The sequence below is a fragment of the Orcinus orca genome, chromosome 5, assembly GCF_937001465.1.
Source record: "Orcinus orca chromosome 5, mOrcOrc1.1, whole genome shotgun sequence".
NCBI classification, from domain to species: Eukaryota; Metazoa; Chordata; class Mammalia; order Artiodactyla; family Delphinidae; genus Orcinus; species Orcinus orca.
In genome coordinates this window covers 144,435,645-144,460,104 of record NC_064563.1, presented here as the reverse complement: position 1 = coordinate 144,460,104, position 24,460 = coordinate 144,435,645, and the positions used below count along the sequence as shown (strand labels likewise).

At 39.5% G+C, this 24,460-nt stretch overlaps 1 protein-coding gene across 1 annotated transcript in view; it reads left to right on the top strand.

The window, feature by feature from the left end:
- Positions 1-24,460, top strand: part of DSCAM (DS cell adhesion molecule) — a 753,301-nt gene that overhangs the window by 103,823 nt on the left and 625,018 nt on the right. Inside the window, exon 2 of the mRNA XM_049709686.1 lies at positions 20,895-21,212. Within this exon, the coding sequence (XP_049565643.1) occupies positions 20,895-21,212 (318 nt within the window). The remainder of the gene's footprint in view (positions 1-20,894; positions 21,213-24,460) is intronic.

The window sequence follows — 24,460 nt, the reverse complement described above, 5'->3', positions numbered from 1 at the left end:
GCTAGGTGTTAGAAACCCGGGGACGGATGGGATACAGTCCTTGCCTCGCTGAAACTTTTCAGTCTAGTGGGAGAGAAAAACAAGCACAGGAATCGATATAACTCAGTGCTATACACACAATTGACAGGCATATGGACAAGGAAAGAGGAGAGATTAATTCCTTTGCCAATTTATCTCTGGATGCCTTAGCAGTTTTTAGAATTGACTTGTGCATAGTTGACCCATTTCAAACTGATGCGCATTTCTGTTTTGTGTCATACATGCAAATGAAGACAGGGACCCAACCACCGGATTCTCTTACTTGTCTTCTCTCTTCCAAAAGCAAGTCACATTTTTCTTCTACATAAATATGTGAGACCATGCCTCACCCTTTGGAACCCTACAAAGTGGGGTTGACAAAGCGAGAAGGAGGGTAGAGATTGCATGAATTAAGCAAGCAGAAACACCATTTCCATAGTCTACATTTTCATATGGCGTTCTAGAGGAAGTAAGATAGTAACTGAAAAGAGGGCCCTGGAAAATCAAGTGGGAGCCACCTGCATTGCAAAGGTGGGATGAAGGGCTTCATTGAATTTGTAGAGACACTTCTGCTGACACATTGTGTGCAGATTTCGCAAACAATTCTATTTACATTCGGAGAGGCAGAGCAGGCGCTGAAATAAGGTGAAAAGAAAGTGCTGTGATTTACATATTATGCAGACCTTGGAAGGAAGGAAGGAAAGAAAGACTTTTTGTTCTCATGGCTTGACTCTGGGCTCTGGCCATCGTTAAAGAGGCCTTTTGCAAGGTGGTTATTGATCATGAAAAAAGATATAATTTTTAAATTTAATTTAGTTTTTTATTGAGATAAAATGGACATAAACATTATATTAGTTTCAGAGGCACTACTTAATGATTTGATATATGCATATATATTGAAATGGCCACCACAATAAATCTAGTTAACATCCATCACCACACAGAGTTACACATTTTTTTAAATTAAAATATATGTTAAAGGCTCCTCTAGAGTAGCCCTACAGTCTGACCTCTTCAGAAGCTATTAAAGCCAAGAGCCTCTAATTAGGGTTTCCTTGGATCTAAGGCCCTCGAGATTTCATCTTTAGGCCACTTTCAGAATTCCTTAGGGCGACATGGATCTCCAGATGACCCCACGTCCATGCACATCTAATTCAATACTCACCGAGCGTAATCTACTCATTGTTTATTAAGCGCTGACATTTGGAGAATTTAGTTAAGGCCTGTCATACATTTTACATTTGAGGGTAACTGATGGGATTTTAAGGAAGCCCATGAGACATCTGGTTTTCTTTCCACACTTGGAACCAATTAGGAGAGAGGAAAGAAAGAGAAAAGAGGAGTGATGGAGATCAAAATATCATCTTTTTATGACAAAGTCTCAGTTTGAACCCCAGAACCAGGCCAAGCTGCACCCTGCTTAGTTTACCACACAGATGACAGCAGACCCAAAGGACATGTTCCCTGCAGGCAGACAGATGCCAGCAGGAGAAAGGACAAAAAGGAGATGTGCTACTTCCTTCTCCCAGACTCACCTCCCGTCTGAGGTAAAGGAGGGAAGGAGAGAAAGTCTGTGGGTCCTATACTCCAATGCAGGGTTTCTCAACTGTGGGACTACTGACATTTGGGGTCGGATAGTTCTTCATTACAGGGGCTTGTCCTGTGCATTGTAGGAGGCTTAGCAGCGCCCCTGGTCTCTACTCACTAGATACCATACCACCACCCCAACCCCCAGTTGGGACAATCAACAGTGTCTTTAAGCATTGTCAGATGTTCCCTGGGGAACAAAATTTCCCCCAGTGGAGAATCACTTCTTTGATATAAGGACCCTCCAAATGAAAGAAAAGCCCCGGAGCGGGGAGTTACAGCTGCAAAGTACTCTCCAGGCAGCATCCTCCAAGTGTCCCTCCTAATCCCAGCAAGTGGGATCCTCTGCTCCATCCCAGTTCCCTGTTTACGCTGCCTCTCTCTCATTTTCTCCATCCTCCCTTCTTATAATTGTTGTGACCTGTGGATGGTTGTGAAGACAGCAGCTACCTTGCTTTGTGTTTCCTGAGCACCTACATGCACCTCTTTACCCCTCCCAGTGTCTGGCACAGCCTTTGGCATAGAAGGGCTTTGTGTGTGTATGGTGGTATTGGTATTAGAGAATTCTTTTCAGATATTGGAAGAGAATGGGTGTGAACGTTTTCTCATATAAATATTTAGCTGTCAATGTATTTCCCCCCAATCATTTTATGCCTTCATCCGATCTGCCAAACTCACAGATCTTACCCAGCACAAAAAGTAGGGACTCTTTAAATAGCAGAAAGGATAGCAAGTGATTGTCTTAGCTGAGGTGCTGGCTCCAAGCCCAGTCCTAGCAGAAAGTATCATTAAACAGTGATAATAGTCATATTGATTGCCTTCTTCAGTTTGATTCCTCTCAAAAAGTGTTTTTAATACATCATTCATATGCCTTTATCTTAGATTCAAGCTATGATCTTCCAGTTATATAAGTAGCTAATTAGGACTACTTAAAGGGTGATAAGTAACTTACTTTGCAAAGCATGTTCACTTGATACTGTATCAATAATTGTATAAGTTATTTCAGGAATTAGAGCTAATATGTAATTAATTACAAGAACCTTGTTCATATCACCCAGAAAAAGAGCTTCCAAGGGGATCAAGTTATAAAATCAGTGTTCTATTCCAAGGCAGAGAAATATGCATTGCTTTAGTTATTTCATGCTTCTTAGTAAAAAGGTGTAAGAACCTAGACACGGTTCAATAACCCTCATGGCCCTTGGCTGCACCAGTACGACATTCCCCTCGGAGACGTTCCAGCACTAGCCTCAATGTTGGGCAGTTCTGGTTGTCAGAACATTCTACCTTTTGTGGAGGCAAAAACCTGCCTTAACTTCTTTCTTGAGGGTCTGGGGGCCTGGAGTACATTTCATCTCCTTACTCATAGCAGTCATTGCAGGACCTTCAGAATTCCTTTACCTCAGTTGTTTCAAATTTTCTTTTCGTCATGCCTCCACCATCTTTGTTTCCTTCTGTTATGGGATGAATTGTGTCCTCCCAAAATTCATATGTTGAAGCCCTAAAACCTCTAGTTTCTCAGCATGTGACTGTATTGGAGATGCAGCCTTTAAAGAGGTGGTTAAGTTAAAACGAGTCATTAGCTTGAGGCTCTAACCTAATCTGACTGGTGTCCTTATAAGCAGAGGAAATTTGGACACAGAGAGAGACAGCGGGGATGTAGGTGCACAGAGGAAAGACCTCGTGAGCACACAGTGAGAAGGTGGCCATCCACAAGCCAAGGAGAGAGGCGTCTGGGGAAAACAACCCTGCCAACACCTTGATCTTGGACTTCTAGCCTCCAGAGCTGTCAGAAAGTAAAATTCTGTTGTTGAAGCCACCCAGTCTGTGGTATTCTGTTACAGCAGCCTGAGCAGACTGATACACCCTCTCCCCACTCCTGCCCCGAATCCCCCATGAGTGTAACTTGTCAAGGTCCTGCCTCAACTTCTGTCTGTATAACAATAACTGGGGTCACAGGAGATAATGGATGGCTTCAGGCATGGTACTGAATGCATGCCCCTCTTGTTAATGTGACTCTCATTCCTATCATTATATGACCTTTGTTTAAGTAACTAATGAATTGTTAAATAAGACAAGGTTAGGGCCAATCCAATGCCACTTCAGCATTTCTGTGAGGTTGACTTTGACCCTTTCCTAAACTCCCCTTCAGAGATTCATACTTGGGGCTCCATAATAGAATTTGCTTTGTACTATTTCCTCATGGTATCTGTGTTGGGCTTCAGTAATCATGTGTGGGTTTCATGAACTACGTTGTCAATATGATACTGTAGCCATCCCAAAGTATGCAAATGAAGGTGGCACTGATTTAGAAGCTGGTATTGAGTCTGGTCCTAGGATCCAGTCACCTCCTCTCCTGCACCTTCTTGCTAGCATCTCACACCAGGTTATTCTGTCTGTAGAGACAGTCACAATAGGGTCAAGAGAGTACCATGCTGTGGTCCCGGGGTGTCCTTGATGGGCTGTGTGGTCATTATTTCCTCCTTCTGATCCATTTAAGGTTAGAACTATTTTGTCTTTACAAATAAGATTGGATTCTTTTTTAAATCAAACACCAGAAAATGCTACGACTGGCAATGTCTTCACGCTCCCTCTTGGGAATGAGTGATGCTGCCTTGGTTTAATTTAAAATGTTCCAGTAATAACTTTCAGACGTTACAACTCAATTTGATTTACAGAAGTCAGCATGAAGGGAATATTTTAAAAGTCTTACTCCTTTACGTTTAAAAGTGTTCTGCAGGATTAATTTGGCAACAGACAGCTACCCACTCCAACCCTAACCTTCTAGAAAGGATATGCCTCTAGGACATTTCTCCAAATGAAGTGTCAAATCCGAATCAAGCCACATTTCCAATGTGGGATAATGGACTCTATTTTATGACCTTCTTCTGAGCCCCAGGGGTGCTTGGGCCCATTACACAGCTGGCTGGTGTATATTAGGTTTATTACTAAAGGGACTCGAGTGGCAGTGGGGTTTCTGCTCTGTGAAGCCTGAGCCACATTTCATAGGTTCTGGGGTTATTAATGGTGCATCTGGTTGCCTTGAGAATGTTCAAACTCCATTCTGTTATGAATACTTAAGAGCAAGGAGAATGTGATTCTTCTCTTTTTAGAGAAGTTTCTGTCACTCAGCGAATCCATTCTACTGCGATAGGCAAACTGTCAAAATTAATGAATTCCAGCTGAGCTTCAGTCCCTTAAGGGGAAAACCTCATGCAGTTGTAAATTAGCATTAATGCGACAGTGTATTTTGAACATGCTACATTTTCAGCATGGATTCGGGCCTAGAGGATGTCTTTGGAAAGAAACCGCTCTGGAAATCGTGTTTTTTGGTTTGTTTTTTTCAATCCTTAAGCATAGTTTTAAGTTTTGGAAGAAGTACTCTATGGTAGATTATTAGGGTTTTCTAGAAAAAAAAAAAAAAAGAAAAGAAAAAGAAAGAAAAGAGTAAATAAGAACTGTAATCAAAGACATTTCAGTGGCAGAGTTTTCTTTTTTTTGTGTTGTGTTCAGTTTTAGTCTAAGGATATCATTCCTGAGTCTCTATCTAAAGGTAAAAATTACAAAGACGAAACATGACAAAGACTTTGAAATGAGCCCCAAGAAATACAGTGTACCTAGCTAAGCACATCTTACTATGAGCATCGTAGCCCATTATTCTGCAATGATGTCCGGATCAAAGGTGGCTAACTTGGGGACTTTGAATCTTCAGGAACAACTCAGAATTGTGGGTGCCTTTGCCCCCCCTCAGAGGGGAGAGTGCAGGACAAGTCGCTCATTCTCAGAGGGTCCTGAGCCCACAGCCCCTGTGTAAATGACTCCTGGATCAAACCCCATGTGTCTTCCTCACTACAGGGTTCAAAGTTCAATATGGTTTCTCATCCCTAATGGGAACATAGCAATAATAGCTACCTATAAGATTTGTTTTGAGGATTCTTGAAGTCTTGTATTAAACTACTTAGCATAGTCCCAGCACATAATACATATTCAGTAAATGTTAGCTATTCAGTTACACCCAAAACGAAAACAATAATAATAGATATAAACTAAATTTGAAGTTTAATAGTACATTTGGTGACACTCTCTGGCTAGAAATGAGGCTAGCAAGATGCACAAGGAGAGAGTACAATAATGTCATACACAGATACACCCCAGCAAGTGAAGGGAGCACGCTCTCATCTTTGTACTGCCCAGAACACACAGCCTGAGATCCTGGATAACTAACCCCCTTCCACTCCCTGTGCCTCTGTCTTTTCACCTCCTACGGTGTGTAACGACAGACCCTCTGGTGACTTAATGAGACAGTGGGGGGAGAAAATGCTTTGGAATAAAAGCACTTTGGATAAAGTATTCCATAAATGTACAGGTGGAATCATGAATCATTTGTAGTCAAACATTCATTTTAAGATGTTATATTTCACTGAGATTTATTTACATGCACAACACACACACACACACACACACACACACACACACATATGTGCCACACCACGTGGCTTGCAGCATCTTAGTTCCCCAACCAGGGATTGAACCCATGCCATGGCAGGGAAAGTAGTGAGTCCCAACCACTGTACCACCAGGGAATTCCCTATCTACTTATATTTAATTGAGTTTAATAGAACAGTCATGTATTTAAGAAATGTTTACTGAGATTCTACTACATGCTAGAAACTGTATAAGGAATTGGAGATATATCAGGGAATAAAACCAATCCACTGTCTACTCTTTAGGAGCTAAAGTTTTAAAGGGAGGGAGAGACAGACAATAAAAAAGGATAATAAATAAGTAAATGATGCAGGTGACAAATGCTGTGGAGAGAAGGCACAGATGAGGGCAGTTGGGAGTGCTCACTGTGGTGGAGACAACTTGAGTTAGGGCCTCATCCAAGGGGCAGTGGCTCAGCAAAGCCAAGGGAATGAGCCAAGCGGTTTTTGTGGGAAGAGCCATCCTGGGCAGAGGGAGAGGAATGTATAAAGATGCAGAGATCAGAGCCTGTGGGGATGCTCTTGACGACAAGAAGGCCATGTGGCTGGAGTGGAATGAGAAAGGGAAAGGAGCAGGGGGTCACATCTGAGGGGGAACAGTGAGCCTGTGTCACAGAGAAAGATGGTCTTTCATGTGAGAGAATGGGGGCCCTGGAAGGTTCTGAGCAAAGGAGAGAGAGGACCTGACATGTTCAACTGGACCACTCTGGCTGATGGACAGAGCGTAAGGGTAGGGGGCAGTGGTGGAGGCAGAGAGATCCATGGGGCAGCACCATGGCAATCCAGGGGAGAGAGAGCAGTGGCAGTGGGACCAGAGAGGTGGCAAATAGCTGACTCTGAGGCTATTTTGAGGGTGCAGCTAATGGACTTCCTGATGCAGTGAATACAAAACATGAGAAAAAGAGGGGCATTGGGGAGGACCCTGAGCATTTGCTGTGAGCAACTACGAGTGGATGGTCATTAGGTCCTTTATTTAAAAACTAATATTTTATGGATAGAATATTTTTGTATGTACCTTGTGTGGTTCTAATTTATGTCTTTCTGAACCCTTAACAAATGTGAAAAAGAATCACATGGAAGAGGAGGAAGGTAAGCAAACTTCTTGAATGTGATATGTTAAGAATGTGGAGTTAGGGGGAGCTTCCCTGGTGGTGCAGTGGTTGAGAGTCCGCCTGCCGATGTAGGAGACACGGGTTCGTGCCCGGTCCAGGAAGATCCCACATGCCGTGGAGCGGCTGGGCCCGTGAGCCATGGCCGCTGAGCCTGCGCGTCCGGAGCCTGTGCTCCGCAACGGGAGAGGCCACAACAGTGAGAGGCCCGCGTACCGCAAAAAAATAAAAATAAAAATGAAAGAATGTGGCGTTTGGGATTAGCAGGTGTAAACTATTATATAGAGAATGGATAAACAAAAAGGTCCTACTGTATAACACAGGGAACTATATTCAATATCCTGTGATAAACCATAATGGAAAAGAATATGAAAAAGAATATATGTATGTGTATAACTGAATCTCTTTGCTGCACAGCAGAGATTAACACAACATTGTAAATCAACCATACTTCAATAAAATAAATTAAAAAAAAAAAGAATGCTGGATCCCAGAATATGGGTGTAACTGAGTGGACCAGGAGATTAAGGCAACAATTTACCAGGGTCCCAGTCAACAGATTTTTTTTTTCTAAAGTCTTAAGTGTTTGAGACTTGCAATTAAGGCTCTGTAAGTGGGCTTTCTACATCCTACATTCCACCAACGAGAGCTGTCAGGTGTCATTGCGCTCCGTGTTGGCTGACGCAGGGTGAGATCAGACATGTTGATTCATACATGTGGAAGGCATTGTTGAACATGAGGGTTGGTTAGGGCTGCGTCTTCATGTGATTGGAATGAAACACAGTCTCTAGAAAACACATTCACCTACCGATTTTGCTTTCTGCATCTTTTTCCTTTATAAGCTTTCTTCTAGTATTCAGATCGGCATTCTCAGGTTCTCTGTTTACATTGAAATATTTAATTTTTCAGGCTCAGATATCTATTTAACTTAATTGTTAAATTGGGCTATGAATGCCCTCCCTCCTTACCTTCTGCTCTTTTTTCCATATAATCATATTACCATTTGGGGTTAAATCAGTATTTGGGGTTTGCACTATTATAATTATGTAAATATTTATACATAACTCAGCTACAGCTGAGCCACATAGCATATTATAAACACTTTCCTTTCTATGATAGCTTTGTTTGTTCCCTAGGGTTAATAATTACTTACTTTTTTGTTTACTTAGTTTTCACTGCATGTGTAATTCATTTCCCAAATTCTCCAACAGGAGAAAGTACTCCTTTTAATACATTCAGATACATCAGGGTCTTTGAATGTTTATTTATTTATTTTTTCGAAACATCTCTTGGGGCGCCTTCTTTCTGCATCAATCTGGACTAGTTGTCTTGGAATCCTTCAGAGGCACTCTGGAAAGTCCTTTTGTTTCTCATCACGTGTGTTTCAGCCTCTGTTTCCTGTATATCATATATTCCTCTTTCTTAGTTTGCTGCCTTTTTATTCATCTTCCAGAAGCTTTTGGAATAGGGTGCATGAGAGGTAAAGCTTTTGACTTTGCATTGTCTAAAAATGTCTTTGTTCACTCGCTTAATACTCTGGGTGTAGAATTCTAGGTCAGCCTGACGTCTTTTGCTATAAATGGTCACACCGAGGTTGAAGAGCTGGCCCTTGGCCTCCATACTGTCGTAGATCACAACCTGACAGCAGCTTCCGACGGTGGAGCAACCCCAGGAGGACGGCACATTTCTGTCCCAAAGAAGTGCCCTTCCTACCTCAGGGGAGACCTGCCTTGGCTTATATTTAAGTGTTCACTGCATTATCTATGTACTCGATGCTGTGTAAGCACATGGTATACAGGGATGATAATGCCCCCTTTGCTTCATCCAAGGTATTGGTGTTTTAGCACTGAATAAAGTCACATAGGCAGTATCTTGAAGAAGTGAGGGCAGAAAATGCAAGAATGGATTAAGTGGTGTGAAAGTGCAGAGGATGGTGAAGTCAGGTGGGTACTGTGCAGTGTTCCCCAGTGTTCTGTGGGAAGATAGAGGGTTGTATCATACCTGAAACCCAAACACCGTTTGTTCCCATCACTGCTTTGGAGATAGTAGGCATTGCTGGTAACACAAAATAAATGAACATCTATGTTCCATCCCTGTTCACCCACCTTGCCCCCGAAACTCCATTACAATGACAGTAAAGGAATATAAACATCCTAAGGATAAAGAGGAAGAGAGGTAAAATAATGGCAGTCATAAGATGCCAGTGATGGTAGATGAGTGTTTTAACACACTGGAGAAAACTCAAGGAAGTCACCCAAGGGGAAGGCAGACAGTGACCAGGTCTCTGACTCAGGCTGGTTAATCAGAGGGGCTAGACTAGAGTCAATCCTCTAAGAGTCTTTCTAATTCAAAAGATTGTTGCCACTTACAACTCAGGGTATATTTGCCATTATGAGAATAACCATTCATTTTAGCACTGAAACACAAAGTAAAACCCACACACTACCTGAAAAAAAAAGTACCTTAAAAATTAGACTTAATGTAAGTCCTTAGACCAGAGCAAAATGGAAAATTGAGTGCCCCTGAGCATGGTGGAGTTCTAGCAAAAGAAAATGATGCTGAACACTGCCATAGTCAATGAGATTAAGAAGAATGCGTGTTTTATTTTTTTTGCCGTACGCGGGCCTCTCACGGTTGTGGCCTCTCCCGTCGTGGAGCACAGGCTCTGGATGCGCAGGCTCAGCGGCCATGGCTCACGGGCCCAGCCGCTCCGCGGCATGTGGGATCCTCCCGGACCAGGGCATAAACCCGTGTCTCCTGCATCGGCAGGCGGACTCTCGACCACTGTGCCACCAGGGAAGCCCAGAATGTGTGTCTTTTTATCATTCCACTTCAGTGCTCTCACTCAACACCAGAGTTTAAGATGTCTTGCAGGACTTGGACTTTACATTTTTCTATTGAGGTACCATTGTGGTCTCTGCTTTTAATTCATTTTGTTCTTTTTAAAATTGTTTTTCTTTTTAATTTTCTTTTAATTTTTTTCTTTTTTTAATTTTTATTTCATATTGGAGTATAGTTAACAATATTGTGTTAGTTTCAGGTGTAGAGCAAAGTGATTCACTTATACATATACATGTAGCTGTTCTTTTTCAAATTCTTTTCCCATTTAGGTTGTCACAGAATATTGAGCAGCGTTCCCTGTGCTATACAGTAGGTCCTTGATGGTTATCTCTGTTAAATATAGTAGTGTGTATATGTCAATCCCAAATTCCCAGTTTATTTTGTTCTTTAATCATAGGATAGGTGACTCATTAGGCTTCAGTGAATTTCAATCTTTCCCTCCCATTAATAGTCTGATTTTATTGTTGCTTTGTTATTGTGTTTCTAGTTCATATTGCTGTGGTTTTGGACATTCTCTTTTTGTAATTTTTCCCCTCTCTCCAAGCCTTTTAATCTGCAGGAAGCAATTCTGTTGACATTATTATGATGTCAGCTCCATTTCCCACTCTCTTTTTCTGATGATTTTCTTAATTTATAATTCCTTGTGTGAATCTGCACTTATTCCTCATTCTTCATTAGTTTGTTCTATTTTTGTTCCCACATTTCTATGCTCCCCGATCCTAAGGAGTTATTTACATCACTTTGGTTTATTCATGTACTTTGCTGCTTGTGATCATAAATCCCAGAGAGTCTTCTGCTTCTTTCAAATCACTAGCCACTTTCGTGCCTTTTGAAATCTTTGAGCTTAAAATGTAAGTGCTGGAACATAGCAAACTACATACATATTATTCATTACAGAGGCTGCATTCTTCTCTGAAACTGTACACATAACCGCCAGCAATGTTACTGAGGGTGACTTTCATTCATCTGAAGGGACAGCGAGACTTCATCTCTAAAATGAATTCCCTAGACACACATGGAAATAATTCTCTAGAAGGATATTGGAAACAATACTTAGACATTTTATGGGTAAAATATTAATATTTTTCTTATTTTTTTTTCCTCCAGAGATTTGTAAAACACATAGCAAAATTGAGCTTTTTTTCTTCCTTGTTGAAAAATCAGCACACATGTTGGATAAAAAGAACATTCTTACACAGAGTAGCTAAAATCTCATAAATGTGTTCTTCTTATAATATCCGAGAAATTCTTTCAGCCACTAATTCTTGTTGTCCCTTAACATCTTTTTAATGGAATTTAAATTAAAATAGATGATGCATACGAAATACAGATTATTTTTCCTTAAAAGGAATCTTTTAGCTATATGTGGTATGAAAACCATAATTTTTTTAAAGATTTATTTATTCATTCAATAAAAATGTGAAGGCTTCTATTGTGTACTAGTCTGTTCACTAAATACAAAAGAATAAGGTTGCATCCTCTATATGCCATGCCACTCTTGTAGATTTCAACAGTGTTGGAGACACACACTAAACAACTAAGCTGAGACTATGAATGAATGAAGCAAGAAGCTGACAGGTAGGGCAGGGGGTCCAGTCTGGGAGGTAGAAGATCAGGGATAAATCCCTAAGGAAATGGTGTTTAAGCTGAGGGTCAAAGCATGAGTCTTAATGAATTGGGTGAAGGATGGTGAAGTATTCCAGCAAGGCATTCAGTATCTGTGCTGGCTCTGAGGTGGGAGTGGGTTTCCCAAGGCACTGAGGAGGCTGGCCTGGCTGAACCCTAGCAAACCATCAGTATGAGGTAAGATTGAATTTTTTCTATGCACAATATTTTAACATCAAAATATACAAGAAGGCAGATAAAATCTCAACAAAGAACATTGATATATCAACCCAATGGCAATCAGCACTAAAAAAGAAAGAAACCCAGTTCTCAATTTTCCTTCTGGATTTGATATTCCTCCCTCCAATTCTAGCAGAGTTGCTTTATGTACTTTGAAGTTTTTATTAGATACATAAACATTTAGGATGTAATGTATTCTTGAGTTGATCACTTTATCATTAGAAAAAAACATCTTAGTAACATTCCTTATCCTGAAATCTACTTTGATATTAGTGTAGCCACTCCAGCTTTCTTTTGCGTAGTGTTAGCATGGTATATTTTTCTATCCCTTTAATTTTAATCTACTTTTTTTTTGTATTTAAAATGAGTTTCTCCTGGATTACATATTATTAAATCTTGATTTTTCATCAATCTGACATTTTCTGCCTTTCAATTGGAGTGTTTAGGCCATTTATATTTAATGTGAACACCAATTTGGTTAGGTTTAAATCTACCATCTTGATAATGCTTCCTATTTATTTCATCCACTCTGTTTTTTTTTTTTCCTTTTGTATTAATGGAATTTTTTTAATGATCAATTTTATCTACATGAATGGTTTAATATCTAAGTTTTGCTTTGTTTTTCAAGTGTTTGCTTTAGGATTTACAATATAAATCTTTAAACTAACATGGCCTGCTTTCAAATAATATTACAACACGATGTACAGTAGAAGAAACTTAAGACAGTAGATTGTCATTCTCCTCCTCCCACCTGCCTTCATGCTGATATTGTCATTCATTTTATCTCTCTATATATGTTACACTCCAAAATACATTATTATCAATTTTGCTTTAAACACTAAATTGTCTTTTGATTATTGTTTTAAAATGAAGAAATGTGTTTTGTATATTTACCCATATATTTATCATTTTTGTTAGTCTTCATTATTTTTGAGAAGTCAAAAATGTCTATCTGGTAACATTTTCCTTTTGCCTGAAGGACTTCCATTAACATTCCTTGTACTGCTGATCCATTGTCAATGAATTCCCTAAGTATTTGGATGTCTGAAAAGTCATTTTTATTGCCTTCATTTATAATTTTTTTTTTTGGCTGGGCATAGAATTTTAGACTGGACTTTTTTTTCTTTCTAAATAATACTTTAAATTTTCTTTCTCTTCACTGTCTTTTGGCTTGCATTGTTTCTGTCACTGTCTTTTGGCTTGCATTTGGCTTGCATTGTTTTGGCTTGCATTGTTTCTGATAAGTCTGGCATCATTCTTACCTTTGTTTCTCCACATGCTATGTGTATGTTTTTAAATAGCTGCATTTAATATTTTTCTCTTTTTTACTAGCTTTCAGCAATTGAATTATGATGTGTCATGGTGTGATTTTCTTTGTGTTTCTTCTGTTTGGTGTTCATTGAATTTATGGGGTATTTAGGGTTCTGGCATTCCTTAAATTTTGAAAATGTTAGATATTAATTCTTAAAAAAAATTTCTATCTGACCTCCTCCCTTGTGGAATTCCAATTATACCTATATTAGGCCACACGATATTGTCTCACATCTCACTGATTTTATGTTTACTGTCTTTAAGCCTGTTTTCTTTGTCTTTCAATTTGTGTAGTTTCTATTGCTCTGCCTTCTGGTTTATTGATATTTTCTTCTGCAAGGTATAATCTGCTGTTAATTCCATTTGCCTGTGTTTCATTTCATATAGTGTATTTTTCATCTCAGGAAGTTTCATTTTTGGCTATTTTTATAGTCTCCATTTCTCTCATCAGTATTCCCTTGCTTTCCCTGACCATCTTGATGATATTGGGAGAATATTTATAATAGCTATTTTAATGTCCATGCCTGCTAATTCTGTCACCTGTCATTTCTGTGTCTGCTTCTATTGAATACATTTACTTCTGATAATAGGTCATATTTTCCTGCTTGTCTCCAATTGTTTTATTGGATGTCAGATATTGTAAACTTTACATGATTGATTATTGGATTTTGTTTCTTTTCATTAACCAGCATTGAAATTTGTTGGTTGTGCAGTTAAGTTACTTGAACTCAATTGAATGCCTTCTGGAATCCATACTGGGATCCCTTTTAAACTTTGTTATGATTAATTTGGCCCCCACGGTAGTGGTCATACACTTCTGAGTACTCTATCTGGTACCCCATATATTAGTTCTTTCCTCTCTGGTTGGAACATGAACTAGTGCCTCCCCTGTGTGAGCGTCAGGAATTTTCCAGCTGCTCCTTTCTGGTGTTTCTTGGCAGCATCAGTAGTTTCCTCACACACCTGTAAATATCTGTCCACAGCTAAAGACTCACCAAAAGGAAACTTCTTCAGATTGTTGGAGTTCCCTCTCCACGCAACTTCCATCTCTTTGCTTTGTAAATCCAGTGTGTGGCCTCCCCAGGCTTCAACTCAGAAATTCCACCAAGTTCTATTTAGGTTTCTCCTTTTGGGATGATTTGTGAATTTTCTCCAGGCATTAAGCTGGATGCTAGTGGGCCCCATCTCATTTGTTTCCTTCTTTTACAGCTTACTGTTTTGTATTGCATGAATGTTTACATAGAAGAGGGTAAATCCACTTCCTGTTTTGTTTCATTTTGTTTTATCATGGACAAAGACAGAATTTCATAGTTTTAAGTTCTGGGTCATTATGAAGTTTTATCCAATTCTTATTTGGACAGTTCTGTTGTTGCTTTACTGCTGGGGAATAGATAGAATGACTGAAATATATTAGAGTTAAATGCACAATTGCTGTAACATAGGAGCATATTTTTATAACCTAACTTGGAATTATTTCATAGACGTTTGGAATGCTTTCCAAGTCATTATGAGACCATCCATTTATCTGCTTTCAGATTGTCTGATCAAGATGACACTAAATTTCAAAGCATTTATTCAAATGTGAAAACATTTTGGAGTCTCAGAATCAGCTAAGTGTTATGCTTTCTAGATAATATTTACCTGAGGCTTAGGTATATTCCTTTTCATTTGGGAAGAGCTTTATAGAAGCAGTTCATTTTACTAAGCATATACACTCACAGATTCCTATGAAATCAATAAAATTATTTTGATCCTAAATGGTATTTTCATTCAAAATAGATATACTCAATTTGGATGTTTTCTGATCTCTGTGAAGCAATTGACACAGTTGAAAACGGCTGGTTGACATTTCACAATGCTGTCCTTTTGTTTCTAGGGCATCATTTTCTCTAACATTTTGGCTACTTATCTCATAACATCTTCTTTATCTTCATGATGTTTCTCTCTTTTCCCATTTCTTTAAAATATTTAATTTTTTTTAATATTTAATGTTTTAAGTCAAGTATAGAATACATACAGAGGAGTGTGCTTTTCACAGAGTACAGCTAAATGAAATTTTCATCAGCTGAACACATCAGTGTACCCAGCACCCAGGTCAAGAAAATGAACACAGACAGCAGCCTGGATGCCACCTCATGCCATTTCTATTCTCTGTGTCCACCCCATGAATAACTATTATCCTGACTCTTAACATCATAGATTAGTTTTTCCTATTTTATGCTTGGTATCAATGGAATAATAATGTATGCACTCTTGTTGTGTCTGTTTACTTTCCTTCAACTTTATGGTTGTGGTTTCATAATAGTTTTGTAATTGTAGATTGTTCATTCTTATTTTTATATAATGATTTGAGGTGCAAATATATAACAATATATTTATCCATTTTTTACTACTGATGGATATTGTGAGTGGTTTCCAGTTTGGGACTCACAAATAGTAATGCTGTGAATATTCCAGTGTGTAATATTTATGAGCATATGCATGCATTTCTGTTGGATAAATACCTATGAATCGAATTGTTGAGTCATAGGGTAGGCATAGGTTTAGCTGTAGTAGTTACTGAGGAACAGTTTTCCATAATGACCTTATCAATTTACATTCCCGCTTGCAGTGTATGTGCTTCATGTTGCTTCACATCCTTGGGACACTCAATATAGTCTGTCTTTTCCATTTTAGTCATTGTTGTGTAGAGGTAACTCCTTGTGCTTTTAATTTGCATTTCCCTGATGACTAGTGGCTTTGAGGTGTTTTTTTTTTTTCATGCGCTTGTTGGCCATTTATATATTGGCCTTTGTGAAGTGACCATCTAAGCCTTTTGCACATTTTTAATTAGATTATGGTTTTCTTATTGACCTGGAGGAGTTCATTATGTATTTCGGGTGCAAGTCCATGGTCATATATCCTTTGCTCACCTTTTATGTATTAACTATCCCTGAGGATCCATCTCCATTTTTTTTTTGTCTCTTCTTGTTCTTCACAGTCTCCTTGATAAATCTCACCCAATGATGGGCTTCAGCTTCCCTGATTGTGGAATCTCTGTCTGAGATCTTGCACTCCGATTCCCAGCTGGCTAGTGGGTGGCCCCGAGGCAGTGCCCCCTTAACTTCAGTAGAACTGGCACTGTCATTTCCTTCCCACAGCTGGCTCTGCCTTGTATGTTCCCCATCTGTAACTATGCAACCAGGCATGCAAGCTATTAAATTGGGATCACATTGACTTGTTCCTTATCCTCCCTCACTCTCGTTACTTCTGTGCCCTGCCCACACTTTCTGGCCGGACCATATCAGACACACCTGTAGAGTTAGGCTCTCTCCTCCCTTCATAGCACCAAAGCCCCGGAGGGCCTGGGCCACCCACAGCAGCCCAGCCAAACTTCCTGCCTCCAGTTTTCATCCCCACCCCCACCCAGCGTTCACTTTCCAAAACGACGATCTGGAAAATTGCTTGTTCTGTGTCAAAACTTTCATTGGCTCCTGACTTTTTAAACAGTTTTATTGAGATATAATTTACATACAGTAACATTCATCTGTTTGTACAGTTCAGTGGGTTTCTTTTTTTTTTGGTAAATTCAAAGATATGCACAAGCTTCATCACAGCTAATTTTAGACCACTGTAATAACTGCAGAAAGACACACTGCGTCCTTTAGCTGTCACCCTTCTCCCCAGCCCCTCACCTCTACCCATAAGTAAACCATTCATCTACTTTCTATCTCTATAGAGTTCCCTGTTCTGGATATTTCATGTGCATGTAATCACACAGTACGTGCTCTTTTGTGACTCACTCTTTTCACTGAGCATAATGTTATCAAGAGTTGTCCATGTCTGTAACACATATTAGTATTTCATTTATCTCTATTGCTGAGTAAAATTCCGTTGCATGGATATACCAGCTTTTGTTTATCCATTCTTCAGTTTATGGGCACTGGAGTTGTTTCCACATTTGTCTAGTATAAATAACGCTGCTTTGAACATCTGTGTACAAGTTTTTGCATGGACATATGCATTCGCTTCGCCTGTGTGTATGCCTAGGAATGGGGCTCCCTCTTTGTCCTACCATCTTCAGAATTAAGCACATGCCTCTTAGCTTGAGATCTGACACCCCTTATGATCCAGACTTTATAATAAGTTTCTGAAATAGAAGCTCCCAGGATCACCCTCCAAGCCTCGGTCCTTAGCGTGTCCCAAGGCCTTAGCAAGCGCCAGATACTTACTAGGTGCTGAATATGTATGTACAGAATAAATGAATATAAAGAACCTCAAGCTTCCTCTCCCAAATCTGTGTCACTGTTGTTCTGCCCTCAAGTTCCTGGTATCCAGTGTCCTCTCATTTCTCTCCTGCCTATGACAACTCAGTGTCCTACTATGTTAATGCCTCTGCCTAGAATCCGTTTTTCCCTCTCCTTTGGGAATCTACCCTTATCTTCCCCAGGTTGGGTTAGTTTCTCTATCATTTATGCATCTGTAGCACTTTATTGATAACTCTGTCACAGCACTCAGCAAAATATATAATTATTGCTGATCTCGTTACATGACCATGGTACCCTCTAGACCAAAAATTCCTTAACAGCAGTAGCATGACTCCTGAAAATATGTGTAACTGTGACCTTGCACAAGGCCTGGTATATAACAGGTGCTCAATAAATACTGTCACATGAATAACTGATTGTATCATTGCTTCCTGCAAAGTTTCTCCCATGTTTCTTCTTTTCACTTTGCCGTATGTGGATTTTAAAGAAAGCAATATTGACTTATTTTTCTTTTTAGTGTAACATTCTCCTTTATGTTTGTCATGGGAGTCTTGGTTATACCATCTGTTATAACGATAAAAAAATATGGAGAAATCTGCAAACGAAGAAACAATTCTCCAAAGCCCCTTCCTTTTATGCCTTTAGCATTCGTACGCCAGGATTTTGTACCTTGAATCTCACAACAAGATTCTGCCAAGCATTTTGTTTAGCTCTCAGTTAATAAACTGCAGTTATATTCAAGGAACTTTCACACACACACACACACTTACAATTCACATTAAGATCGCCCATGCCCTTACTGGAGGGAGCAAATGTTACTGTATTTAAAGTGCATTCAGCACTCCATAAAAAGAAGTACTATTATTTAAGCAGATGGATGGTCCCTTAGATGGAAGAAATAAAGGCTGTTGGAATATAGTTTGGGTTTTCTTTTGCCTGTGACCATATGATGTGAATCTTAGAAAGTGAGTTTATTTTATGTTATTAAACCCAGTGGTGCGAAATAGAAAGACTAATGTGAAATATCTAAAAATTGTAAGGAGAAATGACAGTAATCCCCCCATAGGTCACTTATTTCTTTAACTACTAGGATTAAACATTTGTTTTGCATTTTTCTCACAGTCATTTAAGTAATTTCATAGGCTGGCTCTTAGAATGTGGTTGACAATAGAAAACTATATATTTAATTAAGAAATATTTCTTACATACATTCACATTTTCGAAGACTGCTATTCTTAACAAGGCCACTTTTAGGACACAAGAGAATAAATTCAAATACGACTAAATTTTACTTAGTTTGAATCGCCTACAATTCAGTTGACAGAAGAGTAACGGGGGGGGGGAGGGAAAAAAAGAATTGAGGTGGAATTAGCCTCAGGAGTGACAGTTACCTCGTTCCTAGCAATATGTTTGGGGTGATGTCAGTTTCCTAAAAAGCTCAAAACCACAGTGCTACTATCAGCATTTTTATTTGAGCTGAAAGCTACAATGTTTAACTATTAAATATGCTTCTGGTCTGAACCAATTTCTCAGTTAGCAATGCTTTCCATATTCTGATTTATGGAGCATTGCTAAAGGCTTTAGTTATGGTTGGGGAAGAAAACCATCAAACAGTTACTACTTGATGAATACCCCTGCCTGTCTTCTCTTAGAGTAAATCTGTCACTTTTACGAAGTGTAGTTTTCTCTGCCATTTTTTGACTAATGGAGTTCACTCTGCTGCCAGCTCAGAGATAGGCAGCATGGGCCGTGGGCAAACTCGTGGTCACCGCTAGTTACGGAGACCAAGAGAAAGCAGGTGGATCTCCAAGTAAGCTATCTGGAGTAGGGCAAATCTCATGAACACACCTTCCCCACAATCTGGCTTTGTACAATAAAGGCAGCCATGCAATGAAATAAAATCTTCATCAGGGAGGCTGAATCCTGGCTCTGCAACCTCCTACCCTGAATCCTTGCTCCAGTGACAGCCCCTCTGAGTCTCCATCTCATCCTCTGTGAAGCAGAGCCTGGGCTCACCTGGCAGGACTGCTGTGCATAGGAGTAAATGAAATAACACTTCAAGTCTCATAACATTGCCTGACATGGCTTGGGCACTCAGTGATCGTTACTCTCATCTCTGCCCAGTGAGATTAATTCCAAATGTCTAGGGCTTCTTTACTCTCTTGTGACTATGTGACCTGGTATGCATTTGTTCTCAGAAAGCCATATATAAACACCAGTGTCTAAAAGGTAGGTCTTCACGGCATTTATACGCCTTTTGTTTAATATTTGGATTCCAGAAACTGAGTTTCTTTGCTTCATGTAAAGGACACTCTACAACTGTAAATGAGGGCAATGTAAGCAGTCAATAAATGCATGAAAACATTTGTAGACACTTTATTTGTGGTAATTAAACTAGAAACAAGTAGCCCAGGTCAGGGAACTAGTTAAGAAAACCACATTATATAAATTGTGCAGGTGCCTGTAACTTATCGTCTGCCCTCTGTATCCGTAGTTCCTCTGCATCTGAAGATCCAACCAACCGCAGGTGGTGTAATACGGTAGTATTTCCTATTGACAACAATCTGTGTATAAGTGGACCCACGCAGTTCAAACCAGTGTTGTTCAAGGTCAGCTGTACTTAATGAAGTCTGTGAAACATGGCATTATGTGTACGAAACAATGTTATGAGTATGAAACAGAGTCTGTAAAAACTGCATGTTTCATGTGTGCACATTATGACGTAGTATAATTATATAGGCATGTAGGTGGATGGGCCAGAAGAGAAGAATCGGAACAGAATCTGCCATAGGCTGGTGGAATTGAATGATACTTTGTTGAAGTTCTCTTTATCATTGCAACATATTTTCAATAATAAAATGCATTGTTGATTGGACTTGATTTTCGGAAAACCAACTGTCCTTTTAAAAATGCTTTACATATGATCTTCAATTTTAATTTTTAAAATTTGTGGCTAATTTCATTCAACGTTAGCTCTCAATGTACCTTTCAACCAGAGCAATTTGATCCTAGCAACCGGATCTAGTTATTCAGTCATGTAGCTTCTTCTTCTTAAGCCGCCACGGGATGTTCTGCTCTGTGCCCCAGGTAATAGTGTGAGCAAATGACAATGTTGTTCTCATGGGCCTTACCTTCTAGAAGGGGAGACAGACAATAAGTGAATACAAAACCCAATATAAATTCCAATAGTAGTCAGTACCATGGAGACAGAACAGGGCATGGGACATAGAGCTGAAGAGTAATCTGTTTAAAGTTTAAGACCCAGGATAATGTAACTCGTGTACAAACTATGAAAATGGTGCCTCTCTGTCCACAGTAGGTTGAGCAATTTCGAATGATTTGGTTTTAGTTGAGCCTCGTGTCTGTTTCTCAGAATAACCTCTTGATGCCATTGATCAAAGGACGAGTTCAGAAGGTGCACTTTACTGACATATTCTTGTGTTGTCTTCTTGTAGTTTTCAGTGAGGACCTTCACTCCAGCCTCTACTTTGTCAATGCATCTCTGCAAGAGGTAGTGTTTGCGAGCACCACGGGGACCCTGGTGCCCTGCCCTGCTGCAGGCATCCCTCCTGTGTCTCTCAGATGGTACCTAGCAACGGGCGAGGAGATCTACGATGTCCCCGGGATCCGCCACGTCCACCCCAACGGCACTCTCCAAATTTTCCCCTTCCCTCCTTCAAGCTTTAGTACCTTAATCCATGATAATACTTACTATTGCACAGCTGAAAATCCTTCAGGGAAAATTCGAAGTCAGGATGTCCACATCAAGGCTGGTGAGTACGGCTCCTCAACCTTTTTTCGTTCTCTGCTTGCAGGGGGTCCAGGTGGGCAATGACAAATACTAAAATGCCATCAGCTGAGAACCAATGAAAATCCTATCCTTAGTTCACTCTTCTAATGGCTGCTTTGAGATGTCAGAGTGCCTTACATTTTTGGAATGAAAACTCGAAACTAGTGGTTCTCTTCCTCAGGGAAACAAACATGCACAGGCCTGCAAATATCACCTCTAGCTTTTTGCTGACTGATTTTATTCAACATTTCTGCTATTTGAACAAGACACGTCAAAAAAGCATTCAATGCATTTGTAAACCTTTGCAACTCTATTTCTGTAAATCACTAAACACTGTGGAAGTGGGGAAAATCCTGCTGTGGCACTGACATTAAGTTTGCAGTACAATTCGTGGGTCGGTTTTAATGTTGTCACTCAACAAATATTCCTTGAGCTTCTATTTTGATTCAGACACTGTGCCAGGTGCAGGGAGTAGATGGGTAAAAAGGCCTGGTACATGGCCTCATGGACATCGTCCTTATGAGGGAGTCAGACAATGGACAGATAAAGTTGGGTCAAAGTTTATAATGGAGAGTTGGCCTCTGTCCCAGTCACTATGACATTTGCTGAGTATATTGTAAAAAATTGGGGAGAGAGAATCATCAGCTGAGAATCTATGAAAACCCTGTCATCCATTCAGTGTGATACTGATGGATGCTTTGAGATGTCAGAGCATCTTTTGACTGGATTTTGGAGTGCCTTACGTTGCTGGAACTAAAACTTGAAATTAGTGATATCAAGTTAGTAAGGTCTAAACTATATTCTGGACTTACTGTCTTTTGACCAGTTGATACAGTGACTGAAACTTTCAGTGCGTCCAGCTCATTGTGTTTGTTTCCTGTCTCCCTCTTCACTCCTCCCCACCCAACTCTGTCCCAGAGGCAGGCAGTGTAGGGAGTGAGGAAGACAAAGGGAGAACAGAGGACAAGGAATTTTACTGGAATAAACCATAGCATCAATGTTTATCGTCAGTAAAATAGCATCAGTCTAATATTCTTCTGTTCCTTGTGAAATAAAAAGGGCCCTTTTAACATTTTTGACTGTGTCACATGTTGCTGGAATGTTGTCAATAACTAAACCCTGAATTGGTTATGTTCCTTTTAACATCATACTGTATTTTCATTGCCATTGATACAAGCCAAACCAGGAATACAGCCTGAGGTTCACAGACGTCAAAAATTGTACATACAGGACATATTGTGTCATTCTGTAGATTTACTAAAGCCCCCAAAACATACACACAATTAGACACCAGTTAGAAAGCAGCGTTTTTATTATTTTTTTTAAGCCTAGGCTTTCAAATCCTATGGTAAACTGACATAATGGAGTGACTAGGAAAAGAGAATGTGACCTTGACTATTGACGTATACACCAGGTAGCTGGGGGAACTTTGTAATAATTTCTGCAGCAAGTGTGGAGGTGCCGTTTGAAGACATCACAACACGAGCAAAATATGAAATGTTTCTGAATTCCTGCATGTGATCTCTTTGATGTAAGCAATCAAACATTAGACTGTGACTCACTCTGCTAGCTAGTCATTTCCCGGCTGTATTTTGATCTCCATGACATGCTCATGAATTTCAAGACATGCACAAAAATGCATTTAAGAAAGGAAGAAAGAGGTTGGCTTTCATCAAGAGATATGAAAAGTCGATACCCCGAATAATTAAAATGAAGCAAATGAAATTTGTATAGGAACTTCTAAACCTGACAAACAGGGAGACATCGCGAATGCCTTTTACCTGGCAGGCTAACAAGTTTAATGGTGTGTCATAAAAACATCTTCATAAACTACAAAGTACCACTTATAGTAAAACCTGGAACTTCAAACAGCTATACTTGTCTGTGTGAATCTGCTATTTCTGTCTTGGGTTTCCTGTCAGATAAAAGAATTAAATGCTTACTTCTGTTTTAACTGCTATTTTCTAAATTTCTCATAGAATTGATTGTCTTTGCATGACCACGTAGGTTTTAAAGGGATGGAAGTTCCATCATCTTGTCTGGCATCTATGCTACCCCCGCCCCTTCCACTGAGTTATGTGATTTCTCTCTGTGTGCTGTTATTCTTGACATCTAAGGCCCATCATACACATGATTGCTCTGTCAGTTTGAACTTACAAGATGGATAGTCATGTTGCCCCATTGAAATTACCTTTCTCATTTAATTTTCCTTCTTAATATGAACACATTATAGTTGTAGTAGTCTTTTAGATTATTTATTGGATGCTGGAAAATCTGGTTTCATCACTTTTATGTAGATGCTAGTACAAAACTGGATGGCTGTTCAGAAGGGCAGGTGAGGGATGTGTATGTTACCCAATGATGGCTGTAGTGCAGGTTTGAGTGGAATGAGCACTGACTCAGGGGTATCCTCCTGTGTATCGGGTCATCTGAAATGTCTGTGTGCCTCTAGGTTGGCATTGGAATTTTCCTGGAATAATCCATTAGGTAAATGGCTTCATCATCTCTCCTTTGTAAGTACAGGGAATTCTTATTCTTAACAGTTTTCAGTGACTTTGACTTAGGTCTGACTATCAACAAAACAGGGAAGGTTCATACATGTTGTCTCCTTAATCAGCAATCCTAGTTCTCCTTCACATAAAATACTTTCTTGCCCTTTTTGTTCTAAGGAGTGAAATGCACACGGATCCCTTGAAGCAGTACTGCCCTGCCCATGCCGCATTTCTACTTAGCAAACGGTAATCAGCTATATGACCTTGGTCAAGTCAAAACATTTCTAGTGATTGTTTCCTCCTTAGTGAACTGTGCTTAATAACATTTGACTGGGGCTTCTGCGTATGGCCGAGATCGAGTAGCAGAGACAAAATGTACCCTTTTATCTGAAACAACAACAGCACACAGACAGAAATCAAATCATCAATCTAATCAGTCTAATTAAAAGAAAATATCAGAAGAAAGCTGGAGTAATTATGTCAATATTAAACAAAGTATATTTCAGAGCAAAGAATATTACAAGGGCTAAAGAAGGTCATTTTGTAAAAAAAAGTTCAATTAATTAAGAGGGTATGACTATTATAAATTATATGCGCCTATAAGAGAACTTTAAAATACATGAAGTAAAAGCTGATAGAACTGCAAGAAGAAACAGACAAATCAAACCTTATAGTTAGAGATTTCAATACTCCTCTCTCTCTTTTTTTTTTTTTTTGCTGTACTTGGGCCTCTCACTGT